The 18,894-nt window shown below is 57.1% G+C and overlaps 1 protein-coding gene across 1 annotated transcript; it reads left to right on the top strand.

Moving 5' to 3' along the window:
- LOC100513259 (melanoma-associated antigen 8-like) lies at nucleotides 2,604–4,038 on the top strand. The gene has a single exon (XM_021080284.1). The coding sequence runs from the start codon at nucleotides 2,605–2,607 to the stop codon at nucleotides 3,580–3,582; it is 978 nt and encodes a 325-aa protein (XP_020935943.1). The 5' UTR covers nucleotide 2,604; the 3' UTR covers nucleotides 3,583–4,038.

Genomic DNA, 18,894 nt, shown 5'->3' with positions numbered 1-18,894 from the left:
CTCTGGCCCTCCCCCACGTCGGGGGCGCTGCAGCTCCCATCCAGCAGGGGGTCTGGGTGCAGAGCCTTTCTGGGCCCGGGGTGCAGGGGGCAGAGGCTCCGAGCGCACAGCGAGCGAGCTTCTCCCAGCCAGCATCTCCGCGGGGAGGCGGGAGCCGCGCTCGGACCCTCGGCCGTGAGTACTTGGCAGTGGGGGGGGGCGTGCCTCGTGCCCAGGGGGTCCGGAGGATGCAGCCCTGAGGGACCCCGGGGCTTGCTGTCCCCAGGTGATTCCCCTGACTGCTGGCTGGGAGGTCTGAGGAGGGTGCGGGCCTGGGTCTGGGGGAGGGTCCAGGTCGGCCGAGAGGAAGGCCGGCCCCCTGGGAGGCAACGGAGGACCAAGGCCCCACAGGATCCTCTCTGCGCTGGGAGACCCCCGCGGGGCTGGCCAGGGTGGGTGCCCCCCCAGTTCCACCTCAAGGGGACGCGGAGGGGCAGGGCCTGGGTCTCAGGGGCAGGAAGCTCCTGTGGGCAGAGGGAGGGGCAACGGGCCTGAGGGGAGGCAAGGGGAGGGGCGGGGGGCGAGAAGGGAGCCTGGAGCCCCAAACGGGGGTGGGGGTGTCCCAGAGAAGCCCCCGCCCGCAGGTGGCCCTGGGAGCCGCGGGCGGGATGAGCACGTGGCGGCGTGTCCTGACTTCCGGGTCTCAGAGCATCTGGGGACCTGGTACCAAGAGGGGCGGGGCCTCCAGGGGGCAGAGGGGAGGGTCCCGTGGTGCCTAGGTCAAGGTGAGAACCCTGATGGGGGCCTGGACCCCAAAATTGGGGTGGGGGTGTCCCAGAGAAGCCCCCGCCCGCAGGTGGCCCTGGGAGCCGCGTGTGGGATGAGCACGTGGCCGCGTGTCCTGACATCCGGGTCTCAGAGCATCTGGGGACCTGGTACCAGCAGGGGCAGCGCCTCCAGGGGGCAGAGGGGACAATCCCGGAGGGAGGACGGAGGGGACCCGGGACCCCAGACCAGAGAGGGCCCTGTGGAGGCCGCAGGGCGGGGTGAGCTCGTGGCCGCGTGTCCTGACTTCCGGGTCTCAGAGCGTCTGGGGACCTGGTTCCAGGAGGGGCGGGGCCTCCAGGGGGCAAAGGGGCGATCCCGGAGGGAGGACGGAGGGGACCCGGGACCCCAGACCAGAGTGGGCCCTGGGGAGGCCGCAGGGCGGGGTGAGCACGTGGCCCCGTGTCCCGACTCCCGGACATCCGGGTCTCCGAGAGCCTGGGGACCGCGTCTCAGGCGCGAGGAGGCGGGGCACCCTCAGGTGGGCCGCGAAAGGGCCCAGGCCTGCCACGTGCTGCCCGAGTCAAGGTCGGTACCCTGAGGGAGGACTGAGGGGACCCTGGAGCCCAGGTCAGAGGGGACCTCTGAGAAGCCCGCGCTGCCGGGGGCGGGGACGCCCAGGCAGGAGGAGCTCACGTGGGGTGCCCCGACTTGCACTTCTGGTCTCAGCGCGCGCGATGGGGACCTGGGGGCAGGAGCGGTTCCTCAGGTGGAGACGGGCCAGCCCAGGACCCACGGGGATTTTCGGTGGAGACCCTGGGGGAGGGTGGGGCCCTGGATCCCAGCCCGAGGGGCCCCCTCTCGGCCCCTGCCATCACTCTGCTCCTGGGTTTCGGGTGCCACCCCCTGATGGCAGCCTTGCACTTGGACCAGGTGAGGGTCCGGGTTGCCCGCCAGGAGGCTGCTGGTGGGCAGAGGGTGGGCCGGGCTCCCTCTGGCAGTGAGGGAGGACCCGAGGGAAGACTGCAGGTCCCTGCTCCCGCAGAGCTGGGACCCACGGCCGCGGCCGCCCCTGCCCCACCCTCAGGAGCCCGGGCAGGGAGCCCCCCCTCCTGCCAGGTCCTGGGGGTGCCAATGCCCCGGCCAGGGGGCAGTCCGGGTCAGCAGAGGTCAGGCCAGATGTGGGGCCCGTCACCCGCTTCCATTCCTTGCGAGGAATGGCTTTCGAGGAGTTTCCCTCAGACCAGCCGCGGGGAGGATCCCGGCCGGGCTGGGGGGAAAGGGAGCAGCTGCCTGAGCCCGGGGGGTCGGGGGGAGACCACCCACCCGGGACTGGGGGCCTCCCAGAGTCCCACCCACCCCTCCTACCAGCACTGAGGGCCCCGGGCTGTGCCACGGTCTACACCCGCGGTGCCCCTCCATTCCTCTTACAGCGTCTCCAGGAACCGGAGGTGAAGGCCCAGGTGTGAGGCCCGCGTCCTCGTGTCACAGAGCAGGAGGCCCAGGCCGTGCCAGGCATCCAGGTGAGGTGTGGGCCCCGAGTGTGGACCCGGGGGCTCCCCATCCCAGAGCAGAGGGGACCCCACAAGGCCAAGTCACCCCATCCCCAGGGACCCCCAGATCCACACGCTGAGCCGGCTGCACCCTGAGGAGCCACCTTGCGTCCCCCTTCAGGGTCACAGGGGACAGGCCGCCCAGGAGGAGGGCCCCTGTGAGGCCCAAGAGCCCCCCCTAAGGAGGAGAGGTGTAGGGAGGTGGCTGCGGTGCTCAGCTCGGGCCCCTCCCGCTCCCTCTGTCCCAGGCCCAGGGCCCTCATCTGTCACCTGCCCACATTCCTTTCAGCTGTCCGGCCCCGTCCTCATGCCTCCGTTTCAGCGGAAAGAGCTCTGCAAGATGCAGAAGGAACTCGAGGACCCGGCAGAGGCCCACAGCCTGACAGAGGCCCTGCTGTTTTGGGGTGAGGAGGAGCCTGCCTCCCCCTCGAGCTCCCCCTCCTCCGTCTCCTCTTCCTCCTCGGCCCTGTTCCTGGGCCCCCTGGCTGGGGGCGCTGAGGCTGGGCCCCCCAGTCCCCCCCTGACCCCTCGAGGTGTCTGGCCCTCGCCCCCGCCCTGGAGCGAATCCGAGGATGATGCTTCCAGCAGCCAAGATGGTGAGAGCCCGGGTCCCTGGCCCGACCAGGAGCAAGCTGCTGCCCCCGAGCTCGGCCCGCTGCAGCAGAAGGTGGCTGACCTGGTGGGGTTCCTGCTCCTCAAGTATTGCACCAAGGAGCCCATCACCAAGGCAGAGATGCTGAGCGTGGTCCTCGGAGATGCCCAGGACCGCTTCCCCGACGTCCTGCGCCGCGCCTCCGAGTGCATGCTGCTGGTCTTTGGCTTGGATGTGAAGGAGGTGGACCCCGGCGAGCACACCTACGCCCTGGTCCCCATCCTGGGCCTCACCTGGGATGGGGTGCTGAGCGGTCACGAGCTGAGCCTGCCCAAGACCGGCCTCCTGGTGATCGTCCTGGGCGTGATCCTCCTGCAGGGGGACCGCGCCCCCGAGGAGGTGGTCTGGGGAGCCCTGGGCAGTCTGGGGCTGTGTGTGGGGAGCGAGCACTGCATCTATGGGGAGCCCAGGGCGCTCCTCACCCAGGCGTGTGTGCAGGAGGGGTACCTGGAGTACCGCCAGGTGCCCCACAGCGACCCCGCCCGCTACGAGTTCCTCTGGGGTCCCCGGGCCCACGCGGAGACCAGCAGGTTGCAAGTCCTGGAGCATCTGTTTGGCGTTCGTGGGAGGGGTTCCAGGTCCTGCCCATCCCCAGCTGAGGAGGCCGTGAGCGAGGAGGAAGAGGGGCCCTGAGCCCGAGGGGCGCCCAGGCTCCTTGCAGGCCCCCGGCCCGCAGCTTGTCCTGCGGGCCGGGAAGGGAGGCGGAGCCTTCGCTCTGTGTTTGAAGAGCGAGCAGTCAGCCTGCCAAGGGGTGGGGGCCGGGCGAGGGGGGCACACGGCGTGGGGCAGCCTTGGGTGCCGTTTCTTTGTGAGCCCGTGGGTGTTCAGCCCTGTTTCCCTCAGTTGTGTTTCCAATGATGATCTCTTACTAGAAGGAGTGTCCAAGGTCGTGAGTGACCTTGCTCTCCCCCGTAGTTGTCCTTACCCAGTTCTAGAGTGAGACATGTGCTCTTTTGTCAGAGAGATTGGGAAATGTCCCATTTTATTTTGTGATCCCGAGCAAGAGGACGTGCAATGAGAATGGTTTTGGAAATGCGGAAGTGCTTAGCCGTCGTAGAGAGGGAGCATGATTTGCAGCATTAAAAGACTTCAAAGCAGTTAAGTGTCATTTCTTTTTATTTATGTTGCTTTCGTCTTTTTAGGGCCACTGCCATGGCACAGGGAGGTTCCCAGGCGAGGGGTCCAGTCGGCGCTGCAGCCGCTGGCCTACACCACAGCCCCAGCAACACGGGCTCCGCGCCTCGTCTGCGACCTCCACCACAGCTCAAGGCAATGCAGGACCCTTAACCCGCTGAGCGAGGCCAGGGATCGAACCCGCGTCGTCATGGATACTGGTTGGGCGGCTAACTGCTGAGCCACGACGGGAGCTCCAAGTGTTACTTCCTATGCTCTCGTCTGTCGTTGGGTGAAAGTGAAATGTCCACGTGCAGCGGGCTCTCTGTTGGTTATTGAGGAAAGCAGGAGACGAGGCATCTGCCTCCCTGAGACCTCTGCTCACTGGCTCATTCATTCCCAGGCTTTCACTGAGCCTCTGCTGTCTGGGTGGCCCTATGTTCCCAGTGGGGCCACTGGCAAATCAGGACACGGCCCTCACCTAGAATGATCGTCTGGGAGCCGCAGTGACCACAAGCACAGTGGGGAGACGCCCCCCGCCCCCCGAGTCCCACCGAGCAAGTCCAGGAAAGGGTGAGCGCCTTGGGGTAGAGAGGGAGCTCTCGGGTGGGTGTGGCCCGAGCCAGGGCAGGGTGGAGCTTGGGCAAACTGGTTGCCCACATCGGCTGGCCCTGCCCCTTCAGGCCCCACAGGTCACCCTTCGGTACCCTGAGCCCTTGTCACGACCCCTCTCTCTGCCACCCTTGGTGGTTGAATGGCATTTCCCTGTCCCGGACACCCACCGTCCCTGGACAGCCTGGGAGCAGAAGGAGCATCCAGGGCCAGCCTGGCCTCTCCTCTGGCGGCCCGAGCCCGGGAGGCTCTCGAGCCTCTGCCGGGCTGTCCCGGGCCAGCGTGGGAAGGCCCTTCCCACTCTGGGCGGTGCTGGGGGAGCACAGGGGCTGCCACTGCCCCAGCCAGGAGGTCGCCGGGGCAGCCGGTGTCAGGCCCCACCCAGACAGCGAGTTCAACCTCTGGAAGCGACCGGGTGGCTGGAGTCACACGTGGAACCGGCCTCTCACTGAGGTCAGGCTGCCGAGATTTTGTAAAGCGTGTGCAAAGCAGCTCCGTTGATATCACACGTCTGCACATCGGCCCCTTTCTCTAGAGACTGCCACGAAAGCCAGGTCCACACGGGCTGAGGTGTGGGGGAAAGTGGTTTTTCACTAGCAGCCTGTCCCGGAGTTTGTGTTGTGGAGGCCGGCAGCTGCAGCCCGGATCCAACCCCCAGCCCGGGACCGTCCAGGGGCCGCGGGCGTGGCCCTAAAGAGCAAACACAAAACGTCCAGGGCAGCATCTGGGCAGCGGGATTCCAGGCCAGGAGGCACTGGGGAGTCCCCGCCGAGGAGGAGAGAAAGGGGCTCCTTGCCCTGAAGGCGGGCGGCCCCAGGTCCCCCTGCACCCGGGGACAGGGAGCCAGCAGCTGGGCCGGGGCCTCGGGCCAGGTCTGCGGCCTCCAGGGTCCCAGCGCTCATGTCCCCCGCGGCCCCCCTCGGGGCCTCGGCTGCGGCCGCCAAAGCGGACCCAGGGCCCCGACTTTCGGTTCCGGGGGCTGCCGCGGGCACGCCCTCCGCCCAGGTCTCAGGCCCCGCGGGCGGCGTCTGCGCCCCCTGGGCTCCACGGGAAGCGCCTGGGCTTCGCTGCCTGTGCTGCCTGAGACCATCGCTCTTTCGAGAGGCCCGTCCCCGAGCACAGGCACCCCGGGCTCCGGGGCGCAGCCGCCAGAGGGCCCGCCACGTGACAGCCTCGGGGTGCTGAGCTCAGCCAGGGAAGGAGGAGAGACCAGAAACGTGTCACCGGACCCAGGCCCTGCAGGGAAAGCCACAGTCACCCTGCCGTGCAGACACCAGCGAGTGGCCGCGCCCCGGACACGCAGGCCTCCAGCAGGGACGGCCACCTCCACGGCTGTGCGTCTGAGGACAGGACGGAAGGGCACCTGCGCGGGCTCGGCAGGAGGAGCCGAGGCCTGACCCCGCTCATCTGTAGAGGGAGGACCCCAGGGACACAGTGTCCCGGCACCAGCCCGTGCCCTCGCTGCGTTCTCGTCCTCGCGGAGCCCTTCCAGGGTCTTCTGTCAGGAGCGGAGGCACATGTCCGGTCGCCAAGTGTCTACAGGCGGCTCGAGGCCCTTGGGGTAGGAGGGGTGCCCCAGGCCTTCTTCCCCGCCCCGCCACACAGAGACACCCGAGGGGACCGCAAGCGCCCAGCGCCCCAGCACAGAGGCTCTGAACCCTCGTTGGGAGCAGACAACCACTCGTGGTGCCAGGGTGCTCTTTATTGCCCTGCCCGTGCTCTGACCGCAGGAGCGCCTCTATGGGTGCTCTTCTGGGGGCCCGGCCCGAGGTGGCAGGTGTCCTGGGAAACCCCAGTGGCCAGGGCAGTCGTGGAAGGGGCTTGGGGGTTGGGGGATCTCCTGCGGGCAGGCGGCGGGTCTGGCCGCCGCGACAGGTGCCCAGGGGGCACAAAGAGGAAGCAGCTCAGGGGGCAGGCTGAGCAGCTGGGGCGGCACGGCCGCCGGGCCCACCAGGGACCCGTAAGGAGCCACCTGGGTGGGAGGCACAGTGACACAGAGCCAGGGGAACTCGACAGGCCAGGCCACCTGGGCCAGGACGGGGACGAAGGGCTCGCACGTCTGGGTGCCCTTGTCCTGCATGGTGGCCGGCAGGTCGGGCACCGCGTGGGGATCGCTCCCCAGAGGGGCCGGGGGCACAGAGGGCGTCGGGGCCAGGCCGGCGAGATGGTGGGGCTCCTGCCTGGGCTCTGCAGAGAGGGCGAGGCCGCCTGGTGGCTCCATCACGGGAAAGGCCGGGGCCGGGGCCGCCGGCCTGCCGCCCTCCTGGCGCGAGGTCGATTTCACGCCCACTCTCCTCTTCATCCTCCTCAGCAGCTGCGGGCAGTCCCTCTTAAACCAGGGGCTGCGGTAATACTGGATCTGAGGTGCACCGTGTGCAGACAAAGAAAGCAAGCCCCAGTCACAGGACGGTGGCGGCGGCGGCCTCGACGGCCACCTCGCGGGGCCCCCGCGCTCTCACCCCCGCCCCCAGGCCTCTCTGGAGACCGAGCGAAGGCCAAGGTCCCGAGGAGAAGCTGTGCACCAGCCTTTCCATCGTGCACGCTGCCGTTCTCGCCCCTGCCTCGCCCTCGGGAAATGCCTGACCGCGGCCACTCAGGACACGGGGCACGAGGCCCAGGGCAGGGCCTGGGAGTTTGCGGACTGGAGGTAGAAAGGCACGGTGGCTTTGGCAGGGCCCGTCAGGTGGCCACACCAGGCCCCCTTGCTGGGAGTCCCCGGCGCCCCCTGACCTCGGCAGGCACGCCTTCCACCTGCGCGCGCGAGCCCCCTTCCGTGGGCTTCGCACGCTGCTCTGGGCCAGCACTTCCCAGGGCCAGACCGGACCTGCTGCTGCCCAGGAAAGCCCCCCCTTCCCTTCCAGCCCGGGGCTGGGGCCCTCGCGGTGCGCACACCTCCCCGCCCCCCGCCTCGGAGGCTGCTCGTCCCCAAGCTGGGGGACACGCAGGCCGGGCGCTTCCAGGTCCTCTCCTTCCCCAGAGGGGCGGAGCTGCAAGCGCCCTGCAGCTGGGGACACGTGCCACCTGCCTTGGTGGCTTGCGAAAGGCTCACCGGGGAGAGGGAGGCCCCAGCACCCTCCCCCTCCCGCAGCGATGCAAACCCCGGAGAAACCCAAGGCAGAAACCCAGAAGCCTCCGGCCCTGGTCCTCTGCGCCCTGGGCACCCGCAGCAGCGCCCGCCCCAGCCACCCCGCCGGTCCCTGCCTGCAGCTGCCTCCCAGCTCTCCCGCCACGCCCGGCCTGGCTCCGCTGCAGGCCGGCCCTGGGCTTGTCCCCCCCCGGCCCCCCGAGGCCCCCCGAGGCCCCCCTCCCCTGTACCTTGCTGAGGATGGAGATGGGCCTCCCCTCGTGGAGGAAGCTGGTCTGGCAGACGGACGTGTGCACGTCCTGCCGCGTTTTACTGAACCCGTAGAGGTTGAGCTGGCGGGCGAAACTCTTGATGGAGTCCGTCTGGAAGACCTTGGCCCGGCCGGCCCGCTCCAAGACCTCCTTCTGGAACAGCTTCTCGTTGATGCCTATGCAGGCCCCGTCCTCGTCCCACCAGATGGACGTGAACTCCTCACTGCTGACGATCCTCCACAGCTTCTCGGGGAAGGGGAGGGACAGCAGGCTGGCCTCCCCCTGGGACGGGGCCCTGCCGACGGCGGGCGGCCTCCTGAACAAAGGCTCTTCCATCAGAGCCTGGAAAGCAGCCTCCTCGAGGAGCAGCCTGAGGTCCGGGCGCCCGGCCGGCCCCGGAGGGCCCAGCGCCAGCCCGGCCTCGGCCTCGGCCTCCGGGGGAGCCCAGCTCGCCGAGCCGAGGGCCGGGGCGCCTGTGGCGGGAGGAAGAGGCGGCCGGCCGGCCGCGGGGCCCTCCTCGTCTCCAGCCATGCGCAGAGGCCGTGTGTCCCACCTTCGGGCGGCCGGGACACTGCAGGGTGGCCAGCAGCACCCCGGGCTCACAATGCCTCTCGGCCTGTCATAAAGGGATGGTTGCTCGGGGCGCTGACATCACCCAGTGACCTAACAAGGGGCCAGGGGCCACACGGGCGGGTCCGCGTGTCAGCATGCCGTGCCACGCCCGGTCCCTGCAGAGGCCCGGGGACACTCGTGCACGGGTGCGACGCCGCAGCCCGAGCGCTGCTGCTGCACACCGGGCCCGGCCTTCTCGTCCTGCAGCTCCGGGGCCAGGCAGATGCACACGGCCGGACGTCGGGCCGACGAGGTCCGAGCTGCCCTCCGAGGCCACGGGCCTCGACGGCCGCGAACAGCAGCCGTGCTTCCCGGCACCAGGCCACGTCCAGCTCGGGTTTCCACCGTCCCCCACCCCCACTGCCTCTGCACCGTCACGGGCCTGCAAACCCCAGTGCCCGGCCCAGTGGGGAGAGCCAGGGCCGGGCCAGGAGAGGCCGAGGCTGGCCCCGCAGCCCCGCCGTCCCCCTGCTGCGTGGCTCGCCTGGAGCCTCCGCTGCCTCCCGCGGGTAACTGCATATTCCTAGAGCACGTGCTTCCCCGGGTCCTGAGACCTCGAGGAACGCCCAGCAGGGGCCACGGTTCCCGACACTTTCCTCAGAGCTCCTGCGGTTCCGGAGAAGGGCGAGGGGTCACACAGCAGGTCTGAGCGCTGCGGCGCGAAGAACCGATCCACCGCTGGCCTTTGGGCACCAGTGGGACTCCTTCCATCACCAGCAAGGGGTGTGCTTCCTGCCCGATGGCTGCAAACCATGGACGCCCCCTGGCTGAAGCGTCTTAGAGACAGCTAGGGCACGCGGCACAGAAACCGCGGTGTTTTCTGGAGCCGTGAGCGGTGCACAGCGCCGACGGGACGGGGCGATGCCTCAGGCCCAGCGGAAAGCTGCGTTCTGTCGTGGACAGTCTGGGGAGCCGAGAGCAGCCCGTATTCATGTCCAAACTGCCCCTTAGGACTCCTTAGACAAGCTCACCAACCCCGCACCCTCGGCTGGCCGTGGCCATCAGGGTTCCCTTCAGGGGAAAGGAAGAAAGATCTGTGCGAGAGGAGAGAGAGCAACACCTTCCATGTCCTTTGCTTGCAGAGCGCAGCGCAAGTTCTGTTGTGGGTCCATCGGTGCAGGCAGTCTCGGCCCTGCCCTGGAACCCTGGAACCTGCCCACTTAGCCCACATTCCCCTGCATTTGTTCTGTCAGACCAGTGGGTCAGGCCACACCAAGTAACCTGGAGCTTCTAGCTCAGAGGGTCAGTGAAAATTGAGCCACCTCCTGTTACCCCTCTGCGGACTCATGCCCTAGGCTACTCTCACCTTCCTGAGTTCTTTGTGTATAGAGTCCTGCCACCTACCCCAGCTCTAAGACCTGGATTTCTGTGCAATCCCCCCCCATTTCCCCCCACCTTGAGTCCTTACCTTGAAACACTTGGGGTTCGCCACCAAATTCCAGAATTCTAGCCACCAAATTACTGTCCTCGTACTGAGGGCCGCCCCGTTACCATGTCATCAGCCATCCCTGAGGCAAACATTCATCCATTGTTCCCTGTTCTTCCCTGCAAGGTTTGTCTGGTTTTGGAGCCCCTGTCATAGCAAGACAGTTCAACCAGCAACATTGTCCCTTGTCACAAAACCTTTGTGAGCTAAGAATATAATTCTGCTTATAAAAATATGGGCAAAACCCCACGGGATCCTCAGGAATCTGTTCCAAAATTCAGTTCCCTGTCACAGCACAGAATAGTCCATTTGGATGCTTGGAGCTTTCAAAGTCATCATGTTCATGTCAATGCCTGGAAAACGATACATAATTTAGACATTACTGGTGTTTTTAAAAATGTGTATTTCAAAGCCACGCAGATTCTAACTTAGTAACTGGTGAGATGAAACACGCTGGATGAAACGATGAAATCGCTTCAAAAAGTGTCACAAAGAGAACTACCAACAATGATCACGGGACTTGCAGATGCGCTAAAACTCTGCCCAAAGAGTGGCCTCAGCAAAAAAAATGTTAGAGTAAGAACCTGCTAATATCTCTCCTTCACAAAAGCCGTGAGCAAACTGCAAAACTGCAGGAATCAGGAATGAAAGCGGGACACATCACTAATACCCTTCCAGGAAAATGAAGGGTGAGAAGAGAGCTCCATGAACAACCCGCTAGCAAATTAGATGAGATAGATGAAAAGGACAACTTCCTAGAAAGATACAAACTAGAAAAACTGATTTAAAAGAAATAGAGGAGTTCCCGTCGTGGCGCAGTGGTTAACGAATCCGACTAGGAACCACGAGGTTGCGGGTTCGATCCCTGGCCTCGCTCAGTGGGTTAAGGATCCAGTGTTGCCATGAGCTGTGGTGTAGGTGGCAGACGCGGCCCAGATCCTGCATGGCTGTGGCTCTGGCGTAGGCCAGCGGCTACAACTCCGATTGGGCCCCTAGCCTGGGAACCTCCATATGCCGCAGGAGTGGCCCTAGAAAAGGCAAAAAGACAATAAATAAATAAATAAATAAATAAATAAATAAAATACAAAGAAATAGAAAATCTGGAGTTCCCATCGTGGCGCAGTGGTTAACGAATCCGACTAGGAACCATGAGGTTGCGGGTTCGGTCCCTGCCCTTGCTCAGGGGGTTAACGATCCGGCATTGCCGTGAGCTGTGGTGTAGGTTGCAGACGCGGCTCGGATCCCACGTTGCTGTGGCTCTGGCGTAGGCTGGTGGCTACGGCTCCGATTCAACCCCTAGCCTGGGAACCTCCATATGCCGCGGAAGCGGCCCAAGAAATAGCAACAACAACAACAACAAAAAGACAAAAGACAAAAAAAAAAAAAAAGAAATAGAAAATCTGTGTAGACCTATACCATGTAAAGGGCTTGCATTAGTCACCAAACCCTTGCACCCAAGAAAAGCCTCAAACCATATGGCTTCACTGGGTACCTGTACCGAATGTTTCGAGAGATAGATGAAAAGGCAACACTTCCTACTTCATTCTAGGAGGCTGGTACTACCCTGACAACTAATCCAGGTAAAGAGAACACAGGAAAAGAAAGTATAGATCCCTACCTCTTATGAACACAGATGCAAAAATCCTCAACCAGATACTCTCGAGATGAATCCAGTAGCCTAAATAAAGGATTACACGCTATGACCAAAGGGGATTTATCCCATGAATGCAAGGTTGTATCAACTTAGGAAAAGCAATCAATAGAACGTACGGTCCTCTCCAAAGACAACATAAAACACCCCTTTGTGACAGCAACACTCACCAAACTGACAGGAGGTATGGTAGGCTGAAAATCGGCTCCCTAGATCCATCAACACCCCAAACCTTGGAACCTATGGATACTGTCTTCTACAACAAATGCTTTGCAGGTGTCATTAAGACTCTTGAGATGGGAAGATTATCCTTGATGATTTAAATGGGCTCTAAAGTCAATGCCATGTATCTTCATCCGAGGTCTATTTGACATGCACAGAGGAGGAAAAGGACATGTGACTACACTCAGAGAGCTATTTAATATGCTGGCCTTGGTGACTGGAGGAATGCTGCCGCAAGATAAGGGATGCCCTCGGGCGCAGGAAGCTACAAGAAACAAGGAACGGATCCTTTCTTAGAGCCTCTGGAGGGAGGGAATCCTGCTGACACCTGGTCTTCAGCCAGGTGAGGCAGATTTTCATACTTCCGGCCTCTAGGCCTGGGAAAGCAGAAAGGAGCGTTGTGTTAAGCCATCACGTGTGTGGTAATTTATTACATCAGCCAAAATAAAGTAATATAAAGGACATTTCTCAACCTGATAAAGGACACCTTTGAAACACCCAGAGATAAAATAATAGTTAACGCTGAAGGAGTGAAAGTGCTTCCTTCCCATGTAAGACAAGGAACAAATGAAGAATGTGCACTCTTACCGGCTCTGTTCAGCACGCTGGTAGAAGGCCTAGTCACGGCATCTGTTGTGCATTTGTGTGTGTTTTGTTTTGCTTCTTTTTGTTCTGTCTCCAGACACATACGGAATTTTCCCTGAGACCTGTAGTGACCACTAAGCTATAATGACAGAGACTTCCATCACAACACACGACCACAAACACAGTCTTTACAAAAACAGTTTAGAAAAGTCATTGAACAAGCAGTCTACAACCCACAACAAGCAACAACCGATCCCGGGGAGGAGGGAATACAACTGCCAGAGCTACAAAATTCAAAATGGCCAGATTTCAACAAAAAGTTGAGGCAAGCAACGAAAAAAGAAACCATGGCTCATTCACACACACACACACACACAAAGAAATGACCAGAAATGGCCCCTAAGGAAGCCTAGACATTTGAACAGAGACTTCAGATCAACTCTCCTAAGAACGCACAAAACTAAAGGAAACCATGGCCAAAGAACTCAAGGAATCCAGGAGAAAGATGTCCTGCCAGATAGGGATTCTCAGTGAAGAGAAACAGAATGGAGCCAAATGGAAACTCTGGAGCTGGAAAGTACAATAACAGAAAGGAAAAGTCACTAGAGAGAGGTTCAACCGCAGATTTGAAAGCAGAAGAAAAAAGTATCAAGTCCATTAAAATGATCCAATCTGAGGAGCAGAAAGAAGGAAGACGATGAAGAAAAGCAAACAGAGAGCGAGGGAGAGGGCGAGGGAGAGCAATTCAACCTGTACGAGGGAGCCACAAGAAGATCAACAGCCAACTTCTCGCCAGAAATCCTGGAGTCCAGGAGGCAGTAAGATGACATCTCTCCAAGGCTGAAAAAACCCCGTCAACAAAGAATTCTAAACCCAGCAAAATTATCCTTCCAAAGGGGAGAAGCTAAACCGTTGCCAGACAAACGAAAACTGAGAGAGTTCGCGGCTAATAGACCTGCCCTACAAGAAATGCTAGCAGGAGTCTTTTAGGCTGTATTTAAGGGATACTAGAGAAGAACCTGGGGCCGTATAAAGAGGCAAAGAACACTGGCAAAACCAGCTGCACAGGTAGATAGAAGAGCCAGGCTAATTGTGCGTTTAGTTTATAACTCCCCCCTTCCCCCCATACGATTTAAAAGACAAATGCAGGGAGTTCCTGTTGTGGCTCAGTGGTTAAGAACCCAACATAGCACCCATGAGGATTGGGTTCGATCCCTAGCCTCGCCCAGTGGGTTGAGGATCCGGCATTGCCATGAGAGCTGTGGTGTAGACTGCAGATGCAGCTCGGATCCAGGGTTTCTGTGGCTGTGGCTGTGGTATAGGCCAGCAGCTGCGGCTCCAATTTGACCCCTAGCTTGGGAACTTCCACATGCCACAGGTATGACCCTAAAAAGGAAAAAAAAGGGGGGGGCAAATGCATAACACAAAAATGATTTCTCTGTATTCATGTGCACACAATGTATAAAATGTACTTTGTGACAATGACGGCACAGGGGTTGGGTAGAGCTGAATAGGACCAGAATTTCTGTGTATTGTTGAAAGCAATTTGGGATTAACTCAAATTGGTGTGTCATCAATTTAAGACGTCTGCTGTGATTTCTGCAGTAATCGCTAAGAAAGTAAATGAAACGTATACAGAAGAGGAAATGAGAAGTGAAAGTAGCACAGGACGACACGTAAATTAACCATAAAAGACAGTAATAAAGTACGTGAGAAACAAAAATCATACCATATGTATGGAAAACTAATCGCAAAAATTGCAGAAATAAGTTCCAAACGTGGAATATTATTCAGCCGTGAAAATATATTTGTCTTCCTTTTTATGGCTGCACCCACGGCATCTGGAAGTTCCTGGGCCAAGGACGGGATCTGAGCCATAGCTGCAGCACGGATTCTTTAACCCAGTACGCTGGGCCGGGGATCAAATGCCTGCCTCTGTGGTGCCCCCAAGGCACTGCGGTCAGATTTTTAACCCACTGCACCACAGTGGCAACTCGGAGCCTGTACCATGGGATGTCACCTGTATGTGGAATCTAAAAAATTCAACGAACTAGTGAAGGTAAAACCTAAAAGAAGTGGACTCACAGATACAGAGAACCAAGTAGTGGTTACCAGTGGGGAGAGGGAAGGGGAGAGGGGAAACATGGGGTGGGGGGTCAGAGCTACAAGCTCTTAGCTAGAAAATAAGCTACAAGAGGGAATAGAGCCAGTATTTTATAATAACTAGAAATGGAGTATAACCTTTAAAATTGTGGGTCACTATATTATACACCTGTAACGTGTATGATATTATATAGCAACTATACCTCCCTTCAAAATGAGTTTTCTGGAGATCCCACCGTGGCTCAGCGGAAAAGATGCCCACTAGGAACCATAAGGAGGCGCATTCGATCCCTGGCCTCAATCAGTGGGTTAAGGATCCAGCGTTGCCATGAGCTATGGTGTAGGTGGCAGACGTGGCGCGGGTCCTGCATTGCTGTGGCTGTGCCATAGGCTGGCAGATGCAGTTCCGAATCGACCCCTAGCCCAGGAACTTCCATATGCCTCTGGTGTGGCCCTAAACACACACACACACACACACACACACACACACACACACACACACACAGAGAGAGAGAAAGAAAAGAAAAGGAAAGGAAAGAAAGAGAAAAGAAAAAAATTCCATTTTCTGAATCAGTTCTGGCATTTCTAGAATCAATTCTCTAGTCTGATTAGATTTCAAGCTGCTAATTACTTGTAGTAAAGTGACTACCGATAATTCATGGCCATAGAGTTATGCAAAATATCCTAATCAGCCACTTATAAGAAGTGCTGGTTAATAACAAAAATTGAAATCAAATCAAATCTTAAGAAAAAGAAGTGCTGGGTGATTGTGTATATGACACTTTGGAACATGTTGGGAACCCTAACAGATGGGATGGGATTTCTGGTTGCTCCCAGTGTTTCTGGAGAGCGTGGTGAAAGAAAAGGATGAGCTCGGTTTACAGTAAAAGACCGGAAAGATGCTACATGTTCCCCTACGGAGACGCCTGTCTCCTGTAGATACAGGGTTGAGATCACTACGAACCAAATGCAAAAACTGATCCTGCAATTGGCTGAATTACAACAGACGTTGACTTCAGCCTTGAGGAGGGTGTTTTCTGTTAAAGTGAGGGCACTGCCTGGGAAAAAATGGGATCCTGTAACTTGGGATGGAGAAGACCCCGCTGAAGCCGGGGACATGGGGCCTGTTAAGTCGGGTGAGTCTTCTTTGCCAGTGGAAGCAGCCCCCTAATCCCCAGCAGAACTGCTTTCCCAGGTAAAGGTAGATCAGCAGAAATTAGTCACTAAGCATAGATTCTGCACTTAATATTGAAGCTCGAGGAGTTACACAGGGCTCTTCATTGTCTGGTCGGTCGGCTAGAATATGGAGCAAAAGTTGGCCCAGAGTGGGTGAGTTGGAAATGCCAGACCTGCCTTAGTTTAATATAAAGGACAGTGATAGACAACTAGGTCCTACTGTACAGCACAGGGAACTATATCCAATCACTTGTAATAGAACATGATGGAAGATGCTATGAGAAAAAATCACACACACACACACACACACACACATATATATATACACACACACACACACATACAATTGGGTCACTTTGCTATACAGCAGAACTTAGAACTTTAATTTAAAAAATTAAGGAAATATAACGGAAGGCACCCAAAGGTTAAGGGAGATTTGGATGTTGCTGGGGATTTGTCATTTAAGACCTATCCACCCCCACTGGCCGAGTTCAGAAGAGGGGCCTCTCACCAATATGGTGAGAAACAGATTTGTGAGAGGAGCCTCAGCATCCGTGAAGAGCTCTGTGGTTGCTCCTCTTTGCAGGCCAGAACTCTCAGTAGGAACTGCAGTCACTGAACTGGGACACTTAAATGCAATGGGAGGAACTGGACCCTTGGAGGGCAGGAGCCAAGTGGCAACACACAACGGCCAAAGGCAAGGGGGGCCTGGTTACAGTCGTGGACAGCAGAGCCAAAGCACCAATCAGAAGAGTCTGACCTGTGCGGTCCATGGCTTTGTCTAGCTGTTCATGATGTTCCTGGAAGTAAAAGAGTCAGGAAGCTCAGTAAATTCTTATCTGGTCCGTGCAGGCAGAACTGTTCTAGGTCGAATGCACAAAAGTTGAATCTGAATCATAAAAACAGAGAGGCCCAGTCACTTGATCCCAGACTTGAGCCATTCAACCTCTTAGAAGAAAACACAGAGGGACATTTCCAGGACCTTGCATTTCATACATGGATTCTTAGATATGACAACAAATGCATGAACAAACAAACAAAAAAAAAAAAGGGTGAACCTCAAAAGTATTATGCTAAGAGGAGGAAACCAGTCACAAAAGACCACGTGTTATGATTCCATGTATATGAAATGTCCAGAATAGGGAAATCTATGGAGGAGGAAAGAAGATTAATGGTTACCTAATGCTGGGGTGGGCTGGGGCAGGTGGTGGTAGATAGAGTATGTCTGTCAATATGCATCCCCCTTGGTTGTTACTGGTGTGATGAAAATGTTCTAAAGTTGTGATTAAACCCAGACACCTATGGTCAATTAATCTTTGACAAAGGAGGCAAGGATATAAAATGGGAAAAAGACAGTCTGTTCGGCAAATGGGGCTGGGAAAACTGGTCAGCCAATGTAAATCAATGAAACTGGAACACACCCTCACACCATGCACAAGGATAAACTCAAAATGGCTTATGGACTTAAACGTAAGACAAGACACCATCCAACTCCTGGAAGAGAACACAGGCAAAACATTCTCTGACATCAACCTTACAAATGTTTTCTCAGGTCAGTCTCCCAAGGCAACAGAAGTAAAAGCAAAAATAAACCAATGGGACCTAATCAAACTGACAAAGGAAACCAAAAAGAAAAAAAAAAGACAACTTACAGGATGGGAGAAAATAGTTTCCAATGATGCAACGGACAAGGGCTTAATCTCTAAAATATACAAATAGCTTATACAACTCAACGGCAAAAAAGCCAACAACCCAATGGAAAACTGGGCAAAAGACCTGAATAGACATTTCTCCAAAGAAGATATACAGATGAACAAGAAACACATGAAAAAATGCTCAATATCACTAATTAGAGAAATGCAAATCAAAACTACTCTGAGGTACCACCTTGCACCAGTCAGAATGGCCATCATTAATAGGTCCACAAATAACAAATGCTGGAGGGGGTGTGGAGAAAAGGGAACCCTCCTGCACTGTTGGTGGGAATGTAAGCCGGTACAACCACTATGGAGAACAGTATGGAGTTGCCTTAGAAAACTATACATAGAACTACCACGTGACCCAGCAATCCCATTCTTGGGCATCTATCCAGACAAAACTTTCCTTGAAAAAGACACATGCGCCTGCATGTTCTTTGCAGCACTATTCACAATAGCCAAGACATGGAAACAACCTAAATGCCCATCGACAGATGAATGGGTTAGGAAGATGTGGTATATACGCACAATGGAATACTACTCAGCCATAAAAAGAACAAAATAATGCCATTTGCAGCACCATGGATGGGACTAGAGACTCTCGTACTAAGTAAGTCAGAAGGAGAAAGACAAATACCATATGATATCACTTCTATCTGGAATTTAATATATGGCACAAAGGAACCTTTCCACAGAAAATAAATTCATGGACATGGAGAACAGACTTGCGGTTGCCAAGGAGGAGGACTGGGAATCTAGGGTTCACAGATGCCAACTATGGCCTTTGGAATGGATAAGCAATGAGATCCTGCTGTTTAGCACTGGGAACTATATCTAGTCACTTAAGGTGGAGCATGATAGTGTGAGAAAAAAAAATGTATATATGTGCATGTGTGACTGGGTCCCCTTGCTATGCAGTAGAAAATTGACAGAACACTGCAAACCAGCCACAATGGAAAAAAATGGAAATCATTAATAATACTGAGTAAATAAATAAATCATGGCCAAGGTGGACTTATCCCAGATAAGCAGTTGTTTTAACATCTGAAAACCCATGAATGCAATGCATTATATTAAGAGAATAAAGGACAGAAACCACACAATTCCCTCAACAGCTACAGAAAAAGCATCTGGGGAAGGAAACCCAACACGCTTTTATGATCAAAAATAGTCAACGAACTAAGAATAGAAGAAAACTCTCTCAGCCCGGCAAGGGCATCTATAAAAAAGGTAACGGCAAACATCCTACTTCTTACGAAGTCGCACGGAATTATATACTTAAAGGGGGGGAGAGTCAGTTCTGGAATGGAAAACCTATGTCAGTAAAATCGCCAGGTCAGTTGTTCACCTTGGTCTTGTGGGTGGTAGTTCTGACAGGCAGAGGCAAAGAGAGCAGCTGCCAGAACTTACCC

The sequence above is a fragment of the Sus scrofa genome, chromosome X (genome assembly GCF_000003025.6).
Source record: "Sus scrofa isolate TJ Tabasco breed Duroc chromosome X, Sscrofa11.1, whole genome shotgun sequence".
In the NCBI taxonomy this organism is placed as follows: domain Eukaryota; kingdom Metazoa; phylum Chordata; class Mammalia; order Artiodactyla; family Suidae; genus Sus; species Sus scrofa.
The sequence above is the reverse complement of the archived record's forward strand: the minus strand, read 5'-3'. Positions and strand labels throughout refer to the sequence as shown.

What these genes read in the sequence shown, in the direction of transcription:
- LOC100513259 (XM_021080284.1), top strand. Translation starts at nt 2,605, where the DNA reads ATGCCTCCGTTTCAGCGGAAAGAGCTCTGCAAGATGCAGAAGGAACTC.